The 17186-nt window shown below is 49.9% G+C and overlaps 1 protein-coding gene across 2 annotated transcripts in view; it reads left to right on the plus strand.

Annotated features, from left to right (window-relative positions):
• The window catches only part of LOC115081805 (short transient receptor potential channel 3), a 67624-nt gene that overhangs the window by 12079 nt on the left and 38359 nt on the right, over positions 1–17186 (plus strand). For both annotated transcript variants that reach the window (XM_029586178.1, XM_029586177.1), the window contains exon 2: positions 11592–12363. In XM_029586178.1, coding sequence (XP_029442038.1) covers positions 11592–12363 — 772 coding nt within the window. The remainder of the gene's footprint in view (positions 1–11591; positions 12364–17186) is intronic.

Here is a 17186-nt window from a genome sequence, read left to right on the forward strand (position 1 = left end):
TCAGATCACCCAGATTTGACCCGTTTCCTAAAAGGGGTTAAGCAACTTCGGCCACTCCTAAAGTGGTCGATGCCCTTATGGAACCTCAATCTGGTATTAGACTTCCTAGCGGGAGCTTCCTTCAGACCAACATGCAGTCTGTCACTACGCCTCTTAACATTGAAGACGGTATTCCTGGTGGCAATATGTTCAGCTTGTCGCATCTCCGAACTACAGGCACTATCCTGTCGGGAAACATTCCTTAGGTTCACTCCTGGATCCATACAACTGCGCACAGTCCCCTCTTTCCTACCGAAAGTGGTTTCCGAGTTTTATTTGAACCAAACCATCTCCGGATGAACAAAAGGACTCGGAAGACTCGGGCGACCATAGCCCACTGGATCAAGGACGTAATCAAGGCAGCTTACATAGAGGCAGGAAAGCCCTTACCACTGCAGGTTAATGCTCATTCTACAAGGGCCCAGGCAGTATCTTGGGCAGAAACCAAGCTGCTATCACCTGCCAAGATGTGTCAGGCAGCGACCTGGTCCTCCCTACACACCTTCTCCAGGTTCCCTTCGCAAAGGGCAGTACTAAGTGGTCCACGGGCAACCTCCCGCCCTGTCTTGGAGTAGCTTTTGTACATCCCATTGGTCCTGAGTCCATCTGGCTAAACGCTAGGAAATGGAGTAATTACTTACCTGATAATTTTGTTTTCCTTAGTGTAGACAGTGTTGCGTCCGTCGGACTCAGACGGCTTCGTCCCACATGCCTCACCTCAATATTCGCTTTCTCCACCAGCCTCGGGAAAATGGTGACCGCCGCTTCTGCTTGCCGCACTCCCCGGCTTCCCTGGAATGGCTATGACAAGGCATTCTGCCATAATTCACCTGAGGGCCTCCTAGGGTGCACGTGCACGCGCTACCCATGTCTTTGCGCCAGAGTTGGCGCAAACTTCGGGGGCGTCCATCTCAAGTGACGTCACACCTTCCGGGTATTTAGGTTGCCCATTTGCTGACTGACTTTGAGTTAGGAAGGATTGGATTAGTCTGGTCTAAGCTGCTCTGCCACTTCTTGCTGCTGCTGGAAGCTCTCTCTACCCTCTGGGGTTCTACTAACTTGGGTACCCGCTCCTCGGGGGGCCTATGCTTCTTTCCAGGTGCCTATCCAGTATCCAGGTACTCGCTCCTCGAGGGCCTGAGCTGTCTACCTTGGTGCCTGCTACCATTACTTCTATCTGCTGGGAACTCTCCCATTGCAGCTACAAGAGTTGTGAGTAATCTAACATCTACCAGTCTGTCTCACCTACAGCTCCTGATTGGAAACCTGCCTCGGAGCTCCCCTACACCACCATTGTGGGACAGGTCTCCTCAGCCAAGGACCCCAGACTGCTGCTGCAGGAATCTGCTCACTACTGCCACCTCTAGTGAACTCTACAAGCGGTATAATAAAACTATCTCTGTGTTTGTGCAACTGAGTCTAGCCTGGTACTGCAGTTACCCGCGGGGCTCCTCCCTGTGGGATTGGCCATCACTGCAGCACCTAAGAATCCACCAAACACCTCAAAACCATAACAGACAGATGGACTCAGCATCCCGCCCACGGCTGCCCCACGGAAGGAGGACCTCGGAAAGCGAACCTCGAGACTAAGCAAATATGGATAAGCCGTTGCCTATCCCTAGTTCAAGACACCCACAGCTTGTCCGGTGTCTGCGTTAATTGGTTGAGTGCACTGGCAGTCTCCAGTTTTTGAAATCAGTTCAATCAAGTTTAATCAGTTTTAATCAGTTATTTAAGCAAATATATATCCGCAATGGCTTTTCGAACAGAATACTGAAGAGCTGAGCTCACCGCAGGGGTATATCTAGGGTGAAATCTGACTCCGTCTCCCATCTGCTAGCAGAGGAGCACATAACCCACTGGTCCTGATATCGGTATAAAAGAAATGTTAAATAAATAATAAATAGCTAAGAAAAACGAAATTATCAGGTAAGTAATTTCTCCATTATGTGTGCTGTGTGTGCCCAATATATATATACTGGGGTGACTGGGTTAGTGTCCAAAATCAAAGTCTTTACTATGGCAAAAGTCAGGTGAAGTAGAGCAGCAGAAACGAAGTCCTCTGCACCACACGAATTTCTCTAGTGCTGCAGCTGTGCACGGGTCTCTTAAAGCAGGGGCAGGGAAACGCCCACCCTCCGGGGCATGGATAAAGTGAGTTCCTTGTGTGGGCAGCACTGGTCCCTGCACAGGGTCCCGTCCTCTCTGCCCCCAGGGGGTGAACGACTCCGGATGGGTGTCCTCAATGCTCCTATGAGTTCTTTACTCCTGGTGCGTCGCTCTTCAGTGACAAATCCCTGGTGGGAGGGAGCCACTCTGGGACAGCAGCTCCACTCAGTTCTTCCTTTTGATGGGCTTCCTCCCAGATCTTCTCAAAGTAATTTTTCCATCTTTTTCCCACCCCAAACCGAGATTAAAAGCACCAGAAGGTCCTGGGCTCGGGTCATTACCTTCCTCTGCCCTCGTGGAGAGCGTAGAGGGGGCAGGTCTTCCCGGGCCCTGAATCCAGGTGGTACCCCGGGTCTCACCGGGCTTCCTACAGATGAAAGTCTTCTGAAAAGCCCAAATTATCCTGGGATACAAACCCTACCGGCCAGGGGGCGGATAGGCAGGGCAGCTACCCCCGGCCTAACTCACTCCCAGACTCCCAGCAGGGTTTTGCAGGAGACCTAAGTGCAGGCCCAAAAAAATCCACACAGGAAAAGCTCCCAAAACATTTCCTAAACCTTCAAAAATAGGTCGCCCTGCCCCCAGAGCTCCCGGGAGTGGAGGGGACGGCCATCCCAGCACTGTACAGACAGGCGCCTCCCTCGCTCACTGTGTAAAGCTCGCGTTACCCAGGGCTTAATGGTTACGGCACCCTAGGGCCCATCACACCTGGGATTTTCTTCAAGTGTCTGACGGGGGCCCGGCTCCAGAAGCAGCTGTTGAGGTCCTTTTCAGAGGACAGGGACAGGAAGACCTGAATGCTGCCTGCACAGACAGAGCCCCTGATCTAAAGGCAGCCATGGAAGAAGCTGACTTGGATGTCGTGGCTGCTGAGGAAAAGCTTGATTAGGATATAGTTTTACCGGGCTACAATCTATTCAGGAAAGACCAGGCAGAGTGACACCGTATGTAAATGTAAGCCCCTCGTTGGTGGATTTCCTGAATACCGGGGCCACAAACCTGACTTTCTCTCTCTCTCTGTCTCAGTCCACAGGCCCCTACCCTCCTTTCTGGCCGCCGGGGGAGGATAAACCTCCCAGGCCAAGCCAAATGGGGGTGGATGGGAAACAGTCTCTCCGTCTCTTTCTCTCTCAAATGTACTCACACTTGGGATGTCCTTGCTTAAAGTCAAACAGACACTGGACACCATCGTGGGCAGGGACTCGCAGCGCCGTATCCTGACCTCCTCCAGGCAGGACCAGGCTCCACGCCAACAACAAAAACTCTTCCCAAGGAACTTTTCCGCTCCCAGACACCCTCCCTGCCAGTCTGAACCGGGTACTGGTCAGAAATCTGCTTCTTCCCCGACTATCAGGCTGTGGGGCCCAAAAATGGAGGAAAACTCCAAACTCTCCTCCTGAACTCCACAAAAAAAATGCCAACTGAAACTGCCACTCCAAAACTCAATCGTACCTCATCTCTGCTTTTCTACAGGCCGACTGACCCAATGCAGGCATCCCCACCGGAGATTTCCGTAAGGGATGGGCTGCCAACTCCTTCTGCCTAATTCCTGATCCTAATTTAGGCCTTAAATTAGGGACAGAAATAGATAGTGGGGACCTAGAGGGCCCCTACATAAAAATGAATATGAAAGCAACAGAATTGCAAGATTTAGGTGTAAAGTAGGAGGCTCTGTGAGTTAATCTGGGGACAGGGAATGGAACTGTTTATATTGGTGTAATATAGACTTTGCAAATGGAAGAAAGAGAGAGAGAGATTTATTGGAGAATAGTCACAAACTTGCTGTGCAAGGGGAGGAGCTATCGCTAGGGGATTTCAACCTGCCGAACGCTGGCTGGGGCACCCTGACTGCAGTATTTTCTGGGAGCAGCGAGATCCAGGAAGAACCGTTCCGGTCAGCTGGTGACAGAACCCACCCGAGAGGGAGCGATACCGGACCTGGTGCTTACCAGTGGGGAGAGCGCTTCTGGCGCGCGGTACAATTTAAAATTCCAGTGGATCTCCGTGCACGCGCCAATACGTGCGTGTATGGGCGTACGCGTGCTCGTTTTAAAATTAGCCTGCAAGTGAGAGCTTGGGGGGGGGGGGGGGGGAGAATAATAGAGCTTAAGTCAGCAGAAGTAAACAGCAACGGGAAACAAACACTGAAGTAAAATGTGCAAATGTCACTGGATCACGCAAGCGAACAGGATTGTAAACAGGTAATCACTGGGTATTTGGAACTGTAATGCACTGAAAGCCCAGTCACCGTCTGTCTGCCCACAGCAACTGTGGGGCCCGGTCTGCCCTATGTGAAAGCTGATGAATGCTGAAAAGTAGCAGAAACCGTACTCCCTGACTGCCTCGGCTCTCGTCTTCTAGTGAGAGGGCCTATACAGTCGGCTAAACCTTTTCCCCAGCTGCAGATATCGGATAAACTCAGCTCTTGGGTACCAAAAACATGTATTTGAATGAAGACCTATTCAACCCTCACAATAGATGGGAGGTGCACTATCTGAAGAGGCCGACTCAGCTGTAAGAAGTTGACAGTAGCTGTGGGTTAACAGTAAATAAGAGGTGAAAAGATGATGCTTCTCAGAGCTCAAAAGGAAGATCAGAATAAGCTGTGAGCCTGCCAGGAGATCTCTTCCAGCTGAAAGTAAACTGTCCCAGGCATTCCTGGAGTCAAGGGAGAGGAGAAAGTTAGAGCAAACGGGTAATATTCAGGTTGTGGATCCACAGCCTACTGAGTAATCAGATTCTGTCTTGACTGGAGGCGGGGTCGCCTATGGTGACCTCGCTCCCCGGTGTCTGCCAAACACCTCCAATAAGAAGTTCCGGAAAAAATTCAAACAGCAACTAGCAATAACCAATCAGGGCAGGGAACTTAAAAACCCTGCAGATGCTAAGCTGTGCCATATCACAAGATGACACTAGCTGGCGACATAATCAAGAAACATGCACATGCACATGCACGGTGGAGGCAGAACAATCCTCTCAAGCAGGGTCCCTTTCTGCAGGGGTTAAAAAACAGACTTAAATGTATTCTTTATTTGCAGCTCCCTGGTTAAAGGGATCTTACCCCTACCCACCAAACTCTTTCATATGCTGTAAACGGGTCTAAATTGTTCTCAGAGATAAAGCCCCCCTCTAAATATCTCAGTCACTTATCCCACAACACACACAGGGAAATGCCGGGCTTCAGCTGCAACTCCAGATCCAGAGCCCTAGGTCTGTTTGCACGCCGTGACACCAATGACCTCTGTCCCCAACTTCCATGGGTTTCTTCTACTCCCCTGCCCTGCTGGCAGCCCGTTTCTGCTATGATTGTGCCTCTCCTCTGGTGCTGCTCAGCTCTGACCACTTTGCAGAACACAAAATGCACCTTTTTTTTTCTTTTGTTTCAGTCTTGATAGGTGCAACAGCTCTGTCCATTCCTTCCTGGCGGCTGATCAGTTCCCATAGGCTCCCAAAGGTCATGTGGTCTCCTCACTCTATAAGCTGCCTGGTTAACCATGTAGCTGCTGGTTCTGCAGAGGCATAAACTTGATGCTGTGTCTAACCTACAAACAGTTCCTTTGGCCCCCTCTCTTCTCACAGCAGGGAACAACTAGTGGGCTGAGCAGTATTAAAGTCCCTTTGGCAGGTCTGAGACATCATTTTAATAGTTCAGTCTTAAAGTCTTTTTACGAATACAGGGTCCCAGCACAATGTAAGCTCAGAGGGTTAGGGATCCTGATTATGAAACCCTTACCACAGTTATATTTCCAACACCGGGGCTCAAATCTTTCAATGTTATGGACCCTCTCAGGATGAAAGCGAATATCCCCCGCTGTCAGGTCCGAGCGGTCTCCTTGTGTGTCCTCTCTTTCATGTAAACTCGCCCCTGGAAACAGCAGCTGTAAAATTCAGAAACAGGAACGAACTGTCAAGCTGCACTGATGGGTCTGTCTTGAGGGGATTAGAGCTCAGCACCCATGGCAAAGGTCTTCCTTGTATTACCTGGAGCAGTCTGCCATGTGTTTCAAGGTTTTCTGGACCCTGTGGAAAGACGGAGAACCAAAAATGTTACTGACGAGACTGAAAGATAACTTGTGATCCCCTTGAGACAGATATTGTTAGCTCTGAGGGTTGGGGTTTCTGTATATAAAGATAAGATATAGATAAGCATGTTTGTTTTATTTGGAGGAGTGATTATTAAAACATGACTGAGGCGCACGGGCAGAGACCGATAATACGGTTTCCACCATATTTTGTGATACCAATTTTTGTAATATTTTGGGGAATTTGATTGAGGCCACATTAGCTCCCAGGTCTAATATCTACTGTTATTTTGGGACCAGATACCCATGGCTTTTATTGCTCTTGGGATTTGGTTGTTTTTTGTTTTTTATTTTGCATTGGAAGATGATTTTCGCCAGTAAACTGAGCACCCAGAAGCTGGAAGTCAGTGAGGAGCTACCCAGAAGCTGGGAGTCAGTGAGGAGCTACCCAGAAGCTGGGAGTCAGTGCGGAGCTACCCAGAAGCTGGAAGTCAGTGGGGAGCTAGCCAGAAGTTGGGAGTCAGTGGGGAGCTAGCCAGAAGCTGGAAGTCAGTGAGGAGCTACCCAGAAGCTGGGAGTCAGTGGGGAGCTATCCAGAAGCTGGGAGTCAGTGGGGAGCTACCCAGAAGCTGGGAGTCAGTGAGGAGCTACCCAGAAGCTGGGAGTCAGTGAGGAGCTACCCAGAAGCTGGGAGTTAGTGGGGAGCTAGCCAGAAGCTGGGAGTCAGTGGGGAGCTAGCCAGAAGCGTTACACCGAATGACTTTAGCAGGGAGATAGAGTCTTGTGCGCGCCAGGAACACATGGGCTACAGAAGAGTAGGGTGAGGAGGGGAGTGATAGGTAAAAAGGATTCTCCTATTCCCAGAACAGATAGGGTTTTCAGGATAACTATGGCATGTAAAGTAACCTTTTCTTAGGCTGAGTATATGCACACACACACACATATATATATATATATATCTCATGAATATTCATTGAGGACAGCCGGTTCAGTGGCCTCAACCACTGGATACGAGAACCCGACCTCACCCAGGCGGCATACATTAGACTTCCCCGTATTAACGCTGCAGAGCTTCGGTCCTGCGGGTAGGGTTGTCACCTGGTCCATGTTATAAGGGTTTTCCCTTCTAGCTCTGCTTGCCTTAAGACTCCTTGCTTTCAGTAAGGTACAGCCAGGACTAGATTTACCTGTTCCGTGTGTCGGAGAATCAGCTGACAGCCCTACCTGAAGGGCCACACACAGCTCTAGCCAAGCCATGCAAATTAACCTGCTTCTGCAGACCAGATGTATGCAGATGTGCTGGATGAATATTCATGGAGGACAGCTTGAAAAACCAGGCCATTTCGCAGCCCCCCAGGACCCCAGATTATGCACCTTTTGTTCTACATATTCTGTCGCTTTGCCTCACCGTTTGCTGCACTGTGATACAAGAGATACAGGAATGAAATGTTGATTTCTTTTTTGCCTATTGTAAATTTGTAAGAGGGCCGCTGTTGCTGGTGGCATGAAGAAAGGATGTGCTATTCCCAGCATCCCGGAGCACGTGTAGACACGAGGCTTCGGCGCCAGCTGGGAGAAGGGCGCGTGCCTCACACAGGCCCTCCCCTTGCAGCCGCTCTCTGTCATCGGGGAAGAATCAGGAGGACGAGATGGGAACTCAGGAAAGGTCGGCCCTGACAGTAATCAATACTACAGGCCTGACTGCACTCAGAAGGCTCATTTGTGCTCATTAAATCTTGGAAAGACGTATAGATTGGTGGAGCACGGCTCGATTTAGCAGCTTTTAAGAGGGTTAACTGCAGCTCTGAGTAGACTGGATGTTGTTGCCTGTGTGTGAAGGCCTGCATTCCCTAATTCTCATGTCTAACCCTTCCCAGGAAAGGATGGAAGGCTTGGATTTTGTTGCAGGAACTACTCTGAACAGGGGTAGCTGGCATGAAGTGCCCCGAATGTTAATCTGACTCTACCCTTTCACCCAGCAGCTTTTACTGATTCTTTAGGACCGTGCCCCGGCTGGAGCTGTGAAAGAGGTGCGGGGATCCTGGCACAGGTCTGTTTGAGTCAGACATAGGGTGACCACATAGCCAATCCGGTGCGGTTGTTTTAACATTTACCTTTGCATGTAGCGTGACCAACTAGCTCCCTATCAAGGGGAAAAAAATTGAACCAGCTCCCGGTTTACCCCAATGCATGCAAGGAGACATCATTCTGCTTTTCTTATGGAAATCAATAGAGAAATCAGAACTACATTTCCATGAATGCAATGGGGTAAAACCAGGACTGGATTGGCTTGTCCTCCTTGACATGGAGCTGTATGGTCACTCTAGTCGGACAGTAGTTGCCACTCTTGAGGAATGGCAGGGGTCACTTCTGTCCTGTGGGCTGTGAGTGCCTCTTCAGTGATATCCCCAGTATTTTATGGATCCTAAGGTCGAGGACTGGTAGGAGTGAGAGTTTCCCAAGAACTGGAAGGCGGTTCCTACTTTAGGATTTTTCAGAGAAGGGAGGGAGTTCCTATCCCTGGGTTCAGGAGAGCTCTTTGTTTTGGGCTGTCCAGAAGGGATCTGGGACCCTGACAGAAAATCTGCTGTGGCGTAAAGGAGCTTTAGGATGACTTGTCCAGTCTGTGTAAAAAGTGCTACACGACCCGGGGAGGAGGAAGGGCCTCTGTACCAACTCCGCACGTAAAAGGAAAGAGGAGGAGGCTGACCAGCTGAGGAGCAGGGCAGCCGCGCCGTACCAAGAATGGTAGGCCTCAGACCGGCAGCCCCCAAAGCAGGGTTAGGTGCAGGCCCGGCTGACTCTCAGAGCACCGCAGTCCCAGTTCCCTGGAAGCTCCCGATTGCACCAGCAACGGCTGGGACCCCGGACTGGAGGCCGGAGATAAGGCCCCTCTCCTGAGACACTTCCGTTTGGTTTCTATGATGAGGTGAGATCGGGGCAGCAAATGTGCCCTGTCTGGATTTCAGTAGAGCTCTTAATACTGTTCCATGCAGCGAGCTCCGGTCAGTCTGGGAGCTGGAGAAAAAATGATAAACCGGCTGAGCAATGGGAGTCAGGTACAAATAACCGAAAAGAGAAAGACTAAAAGAGTTAAAGGTGAGAGGAGGAGGAGGATGGAAGAGAGGTGCTCAGCAGCCACACTCGATGGAGAGGGGGATGAACCCAAGGCAAAAGGCGAAGCCGTAGGTCGCTGTGGTGCGAACAGGGGTACATTCACCATACGTCGCTTCTGTAGCGCAGCTCCGAGCACGCTGCCGTTTACTGCCGAGGAAGGGTTCAAGATAATAACCGAGACTAACAGGCCGATTCAGTAAAGTCCGCGGGAGAGCGGATGAACACCTGCTCTCCCGGCACGCGCACCGGCCCCTTGCCGGTGCGCGCGATGCAGTATTCAAATTAGGTGGCGCGGTAGAAACGGGGAAAAGGAGGCGCTAGGGACACTAGCGCGTCCCTAGCGCCTCCTTATTGACAGCCGACGCTCAATTTTGCCGGCGTCGGTTCTCGAGCCCGCTGACAGCCATGGGCTCGGAAACCGGACGCCGGCAAAATTGAGCGTTCGGTTTTCGGCCCAAGAGCCGCGGGCCGAATTCAAATTTTTTTTTCTTTTTTTCACTCTTCGGGACCTCCCACTTAATATCGCCATGATATTAAGTCGGAGGGTGCACAGAAAAACAGTTTTTACTGCTTTTCTGTGCACTTTCCCGGCGCCGGAAGAAATTAGCGCCGACCTTTGGCCTGATATTTCACTTTCAATGCATATCCAGCATAGCTCTCTGCTTCAGCGCAGGGGGAATGAAGACAAGATGATTTATATTCAGACAACTACCAACAAGGTCTGAATTACATAGTCTGGGTAAAACAAATAAGCATGGGTGTAGCTTGCTTGCTTGTTACGGCGGTTACTACCCCGAATCAAGCTGATACTTCACTTAGAATACATATCCAGCACAGCTCACTGCTTCAATGGCAGGGGGAATGAAGAAAAGAGGATTTGTATTCAAACAACCAACAAGGACTGAGTTGCACAGGCTGGGTAAACAAGCATGGGAGTAGCTTGCTTATTATGGCGGTTACTACCCCAAATCAATTAGCTAGATACTTCACTTAGATGCAGCTCCTGCACTGCTATCTACGATGGTGGGGGTGGAAGGGAAATAGAACCAAAAAAATTATTTAAATTGACAAGAGTAACAGATAAGTATGAAAAAATAAGTGTGAAAGCTTGCTGGGCAGACTGGATGGATCGTTTGGTCTTCTGCTGTCAATTCTATGTTTCTATATGTTTCTATATACATCTACCGAAGGACATTGATAAGGGAGAGTGACCCAAGTGTCATGTACTGTAAGCCAGTGCTTTCCAAAACTATCCTGGTTACCCTTCAACCAACTGATTTTTCATGATATCCACAATGAATATACATTAGATAAATTAGCATATGAGTATGTGTGTGTATGGGGGGGGGGGGGGCTGGCGAGAGTCTCCAGTGTATGTAAATTTATCTCATGCATATTCCTTAAGGATATCCTGAAAAGCCAATCGTGATGTCTCCAGGACAGCTTTGGGAAGCCCTCATATACTGGGTCCCCAATGAATGCAGATATCTCATGCATATTCATTGTGGATATCCTGATAACCCTACTGGCTATGGAGTCAACAGAACAATTTTGAGAACAACTGCTATAAACCATATGTAAGGTATACTTCCTAGAAGAAAAACCATTCAGATATCTGTCAGAACTAGAATATGGCATTATCCATAGAATGAAAAGTTGAGGATTATCATATGGAACCAAAGAGAGGGCCATGCATAAGGAAAGGGAATGGACTCCTGGAACAGACCTCCAGCAGAATTCAGGCATGCTTGGGACAGATAGAAAAGAGAAGGAGAAGACCAGAAAATGAGAGCCCAGTAGGCAGGCATAAATGAGCAGACTGGTTTCTATGAAGACGGGACTTGTCTGTTGCTTAGGGATGACCTCGAGAGAATGTTCAGGCCGGGAGAGTGCCTGGACTAACTGGGATCTGCTTAGGCCATCGTCTCCTAAGACCTCATGGCCCCTGTGGAATATGGGCAGCAGGCATCACTACTTGTTAAAGTTCACAGTGAATTACTTCGCCACTGAACGGTGGACTGTGCAGATGAAGCTTTGGATGTGCTCGTCCTGTTGCCTCTTACCTTAGGCACACAGCCTGAGCTTCATATTCCATAGTCTCTGGGATTTTATGTGGTAAACTAGAGTGGTGAAGGCCTTCTTCATTAAATTATCCGGGCTGATAAGTAGCATGTATCACAGGTTGGGAAGAGAGGGCGTGGCGGCTGCAGCCCAGGTCATTATCTCTCTTGTCCTTCCACTTAGGTCTGGCGAGGGCAGCCCATCGCTGTGGCGCCTCACCGCGATGCGGGAGAAGGGCAGGCGGCAGGCCGTGCGAGGCCCTGCGTTCATGTTCCACGGCAGGGCTACCAGCCTGACGGCAGAGGAGGAGCGCTTCCTGGATGCGGCGGAATACGGCAACATTCCCGTGATTCGCCGGATGCTGGAGGAGTCTCGCACCCTCAATGTCAACTGCATGGACTACATGGGCCAGAATGCCCTACAGCTGGCTGTGGGCAACGAGCACCTGGAGGTCACAGAGCTGTTGCTGAAGAAGCCCAACTTGGCGCGCATTGGCGATGCGCTGCTGCTGGCCATCAGCAAGGGCTACGTGCGCATCGTGGAAGCTCTTCTTGGCCACCCTGCCCTGGCCGGCAGTGGCTGGTTGGCACTGAGCCCTGGCGAGCAGGAGCTGCAGGAAGACGACTTCTACTCTTACGATGAGGATGGCAGCAGGTTCTCGCCGGACGTCACTCCCATCATCCTGGCCGCCCACTGCCAAAGGTACGAGGTTGTGCACATGCTGCTGAGCCGCGGAGCGCGCATCGAGCGGCCCCATGACTACTTCTGCAAGTGCACTGACTGTGCAGACAAGCAGCAACACGACGCCTTCAGTCACTCCCGATCCAGGATCAATGCTTACCGTGGGCTGGCCAGCCCTGCCTACCTGTCTCTGTCCAGCGAGGACCCTGTGCACACGGCTCTGGAGCTCAGCAATGAGCTAGCCAAGCTGGCCAATATTGAGAAGGAGTTCAAGGTAATCCCAATTTTCATATGTTTACTACCTGGATTTAACATAAGAAACTGGGACGTGCCATACTGGGTTAGACCAAAGGTCCATCTGGTCCTGCATCTTTTCTGTCTCTGACAGTGACAAGCAATGGGTGCCCAGGGGAAGTGTGGAAGAAACCGGGCATGTGTAGAGTGCTCCATCTGCCGCCATGACGGGGATGGACGCCATGATTTTATATTGTAGGGCCACTATTAAAACCAGGATCCAGAGTCTGCCTAGGTTCTCAGAAGATCTGCAGTTTTAGATCTAAGCAAATCTCTGAGATGTCCAGGGCTTTGCATTACATAAGAACAGAATAAATTGCCATACTGGGTCAGACCGAGGGACCATCAAGCCCAGCATCCTGTTTCCAACAGAGGCCAAACCAGGCCACAAGAACCTGGCAAGCATCCAAACATTAAACAGATCCTATCAATATAGTTAACAGAAAATACATTTTTAGCAATCAAATCACTTTGAAGAATATTGCTTCAGATGCACCTTGGGGAGCAATTTCTGAAAGAGCCTGTCTAGTTGCAAAGTCAACGTGTATTTTGGTACCAGATGGAGCTAGCCCCTTATTTTCATATTGAAAACAATGCAGAATATGCATATTTATTTTCTGCAGGTGTTTCTTAGCTAGAAAACTACACGTGCAGATTTTAAAATACAATTGTGCGTTGTTTATCATTCCCACTGTACACATGACCCTAGAAACATTTCCCCTTGATCTGGATAAAAGTACACGCGAAGTAACAGCCCATGTGTAGTTTTATCCTGACCGAGTGTGGACAAATTTCAGACAGAACCATTTGCACCAGTAAATCATTCTCTACACTTTTCGCTTTACAGCATCTATATCATGTCATAAAGCTTCATCACCACTGTGAGTGAGAGCAGAACTGTCAGGAAAAATGCAGGACTAGGACATCAGTAAGGAAGAGCAACCATCCCTTCCTCTGGCCTTTCCAGGAAGGGGGAGGTGGTGGAGGGGGGAGACTGACTGGCCATAACCTCCTTCAAGGACTAAGCTTGGCACAGACTTCGCAAACAGAGCTTCTTCTCCAAGTAACATCGGCTTTCAAGATCCCAGGGATGCTGCTGAGGATCTCAGGGCCACCTGCTTTCCCCAACCAGCTGGTTCATACATGGGCAATTTCCTAAGGATTCCATCAAGCATGGTTCCTTTCATGAAACCCCAATTCCTGGAGGTGCTTGCTTCTGAAGGTATTCTCGCATCTCACCCCTCCTGTGCAGCTCTTTGTACTGGATGAGGATGAGTACGTTGTCAGGAGGACTCATCTTACTCCTGTGCAGCTCTTTGTACTGGATGAGGATGAGTACGTTGTGAAGAGGACTCATCTTACTCCTGTGCACCTCTTTGTACTGGATGAGGATGAGTACGTTGTCAGGAGGACTCATCTTACTCCTGTGCACCTCTTTGTACTGGATGAGGATGAGTACATTGTCAGGAGGACTCATCTTACTCCTGTGCATCTCTTTGTACTAGATGAGGATGAGTACATTGTCAGGAGGACTCATCTTACTCCTGTGCACCTCTTTGTACTGGATGAGGATGAGTACGTTGTGAGGAGGACTCATCTTACTCCTGTGCAGCTCTTTGTACTAGATGAGGATGAGTACGTTGTCAGGAGGACTCATCTTACTCCTGTGCATCTCTTTGTACTAGATGAGGATGAGTACGTTGTCAGGAGGACTCATCTTACTCCTGTGCATCTCTTTGTACTAGATGAGGATGAGAACATTGTGAGAAGTGTTGCGGACAAGCCTTGTGGCTGCGCATTCCGTGGTGAATGCATGCGGGAAAGCCCTGGGAAGGGGCTTGGAGGCGTGATCGCTTGCTCCTGTGTGATTGTGAGCCCCTGATCCATGAGATAACTCAGAGAGGAGCCCCAAGATACCCCGAGGATAGGAAAGCAAGTGCGAGCTTGGACACAGTTCGAACTCATGAAGAATGGAACCGGAACAGGGGACTCCTGGTCCGGAGAGCTAAGGGTCAGAGTTCATAGAAGAAGGAGGATTCCTGGAACTTGGACTAGATGAGGACTCCTGGACATGGATGAAGAAGAGATGTACTCTTGAAGAGGAGATGAGACTCTTGGAGAGGATGAAGAAGGACACTCTTTTGAGTACAAAGACAGACAAGACGAGACTCTTGGATACGATGAAGAGGAACACTCTTGAGGTTAGGGAGTGCTAACTCTCAAGGCGCCCTACACAACCTGAGGACTGGTCGCGGACCACCTTGTCCGCTGCGCGCCCTACACAACCGGGAGGCTAGTGGCGGACCATGCTAGGAGCGGGAGGAGCACCAGACAGAGAGGAGTCGGACAGCACTCAACGAAGTCCAATGGAGGAATTCCAATCTATCAAGAATAGACTGACTGGAGAGTTCCGGGGAACGCCAAGATCTGCTGACATGTTCTCCAGGATAAAGAAGTGTAGTGAAGAGAAAGGTATGCAGAGGGCAGTACCTCAGAGAAGCCATCTTGACATCAGGGAACCTGGACATCTGAAGAGATGGACGACAGCAGGAATGGGCCTCTGCTTAGGGTAGGATCTGGAAGTCTTTGTAGAAGAAGAAGACGGACGAACATCTGTTGAAGGACGTCGGGTCACCAAGACATCTGGGACTCAGAACAGGCGGACTTCAGAACATCAGGACATTGAAACATCTAAGCATCAGGGACATCTACGAATAGACAAGGGAAGCCTGAGACTGGAACATACCACGAAGAAGGTAGATGACAGGAAAGACCTGGACGTCGGACGAAGACATCACGAAGAGAGAAGAATTGAAGATGAAGTCTTCTGGACAGTAGCTTGAAGATAACCACGTTGGAACAGTGGAACTCCGAGGATGGAAGCTCTGGAGGGTGTTACTCCGAAATGGTGTGAATCCTTCCGAAGGCCCTGAAGGAATGGAGCAGTGCCCTTTTATAAGGCAGGAACAGGAAGAGCCCTGAAGACGTCATCTGGGAGGGCTGAAGAGGAATTCCTGTGCTGTCCCTTTAAAAGAATGAAGAAGCCGTGCGGCCAGCACCTAGAGGGAGCCCTGGAGCACAGGGGACGGAGCCAAGGCCTGCAGTGACGCTGGAAGCAAGGAGGAAGGCCGGAGGCGGTGTTGGCGGCTCTTTGCCACGAAGAAGATTCGGCGGCAGTACTCGGGCTGCGGAGGAGGGGAATCCCCACGAGGGGATTCCCCTGATGGAAGAGCACTCCGGCGGCATCGTACTAGGCTGCGAAGAAAGAGGATTCCAAGCGAAGAGGAGGGCAGCGCGGTTCGGCGGCAGTCCGGGCTGTGACAAAAGGTGAAGCCCTGTCCGCGGAGCAGCCGCGGGCAGAGGCATAACAAGAAGGACTCATCTTACTCCTGTACATCTCTTTGTACTAGATGAGGATGATTACGTTGACAGGAGGACTCATCTTACTCCTGTGCACCTCTTTGTACTGGATGAGGATGAGTACGTTGTCAGGAGGACTCATCTTACTCCTGTGCACTTCTTTGTACTGGATGAGGATGAGTACGTTGTCAGGAGGACTCATCTTACTCCTGTGCACCTCTTTGTACTGGATGAGGATGAGTACGTTGTCAGGAGGACTCATCTTAGTCCTGTGCACCTCTTTGTACTGGATGAGGATGAGAACATTGTGAGAAGGACTCATCTTACTCCTGTGCACCTCTTTGTACTGGATGAGGATGAGTACGTTGTGAGGAGGACTCATCTTACTCCTGTCCACCTCTTTGTACTAGATGAGGATGAGTACATTGTGAGGAGGACTCATCTTACTCCTGTGCATCTCTTTGTACTGGATGAGGATGAGTACTTTGTCAGGAGGAATCATCTTAGTCCTGTGCACCTCTTTGTACTGGATGAGGATGAGAACATTGTGAGAAGGACTCATCTTACTCCTGTGCACCTCTTTGTACTGGATGAGGATGAGTACGTTGTCAGGAGGACTCATCTTAGTCCTGGCACCTCTTTGTACTGGATGAGGATGAGAACATTGTGAGAAGGACTCATCTTACTCCTGTGCACCTCTTTGTACTGGATGAGGATGAGTACGTTGTGAGGAGGACTCATCTTACTCCTGTGCACCTCTTTGTACTAGATGAGGATGAGTACGTTGTGAGGAGGACTCATCTTACTCCTGTGCATCTCTTTGTACTGGATGAGGATGAGTACGTTGTGAGGAGGACTCATCTTACTCCTGTGCATCTCTTTGTACTGGATGAGGATGAGTACGTTGTCAAGAGGACTCATCTTACTCCTGTGCACCTCTTTGTACTGGATGAGGATGAGAACATTGTGAAAAGGACTCATCTTACTCCTGTGCACCTTTTTGTACTGGATGAGGATGAGAACGTTGTGAGAAGGACTCATCTTAGCCGTACTCTTTCTCCTCCTCTTCTTCAGTTCACCACTGGAGGCTGCTTCAAGCTTCCAGGAAACCTCTTGATTCTTTGTAGTAAACCCCTCTCTTCTTACATATGAGAGTTATCTTCTTGGGCCTCCTCTGGAACCAAGAATGTCTTTACTTAGGGAAGGGAGCTACTGCTCGTACCTTTTCCAGAAGACTATTGAGGATCTGCTGGGTAATCGTGAGCCCGTCTGCCGGGCTCGCTGGCCCTTGGTCTGATCCAGTGTGGCACTTCTTATGTTCTTAGGATCCTCACCTACCTCTCTCATTTAGAATCTTTGTTCCCCTTTCCCAACCATTCCAATCCGTGTTCACCCAAAATGCGGTGTGGGTGGCTCTAGGCATGGAAAGCATCGTTTCATTCT

This window comes from Rhinatrema bivittatum, unplaced genomic scaffold (genome assembly GCF_901001135.1).
Source record: "Rhinatrema bivittatum unplaced genomic scaffold, aRhiBiv1.1, whole genome shotgun sequence".
NCBI lineage: Eukaryota > Metazoa > Chordata > Amphibia > Gymnophiona > Rhinatrematidae > Rhinatrema > Rhinatrema bivittatum.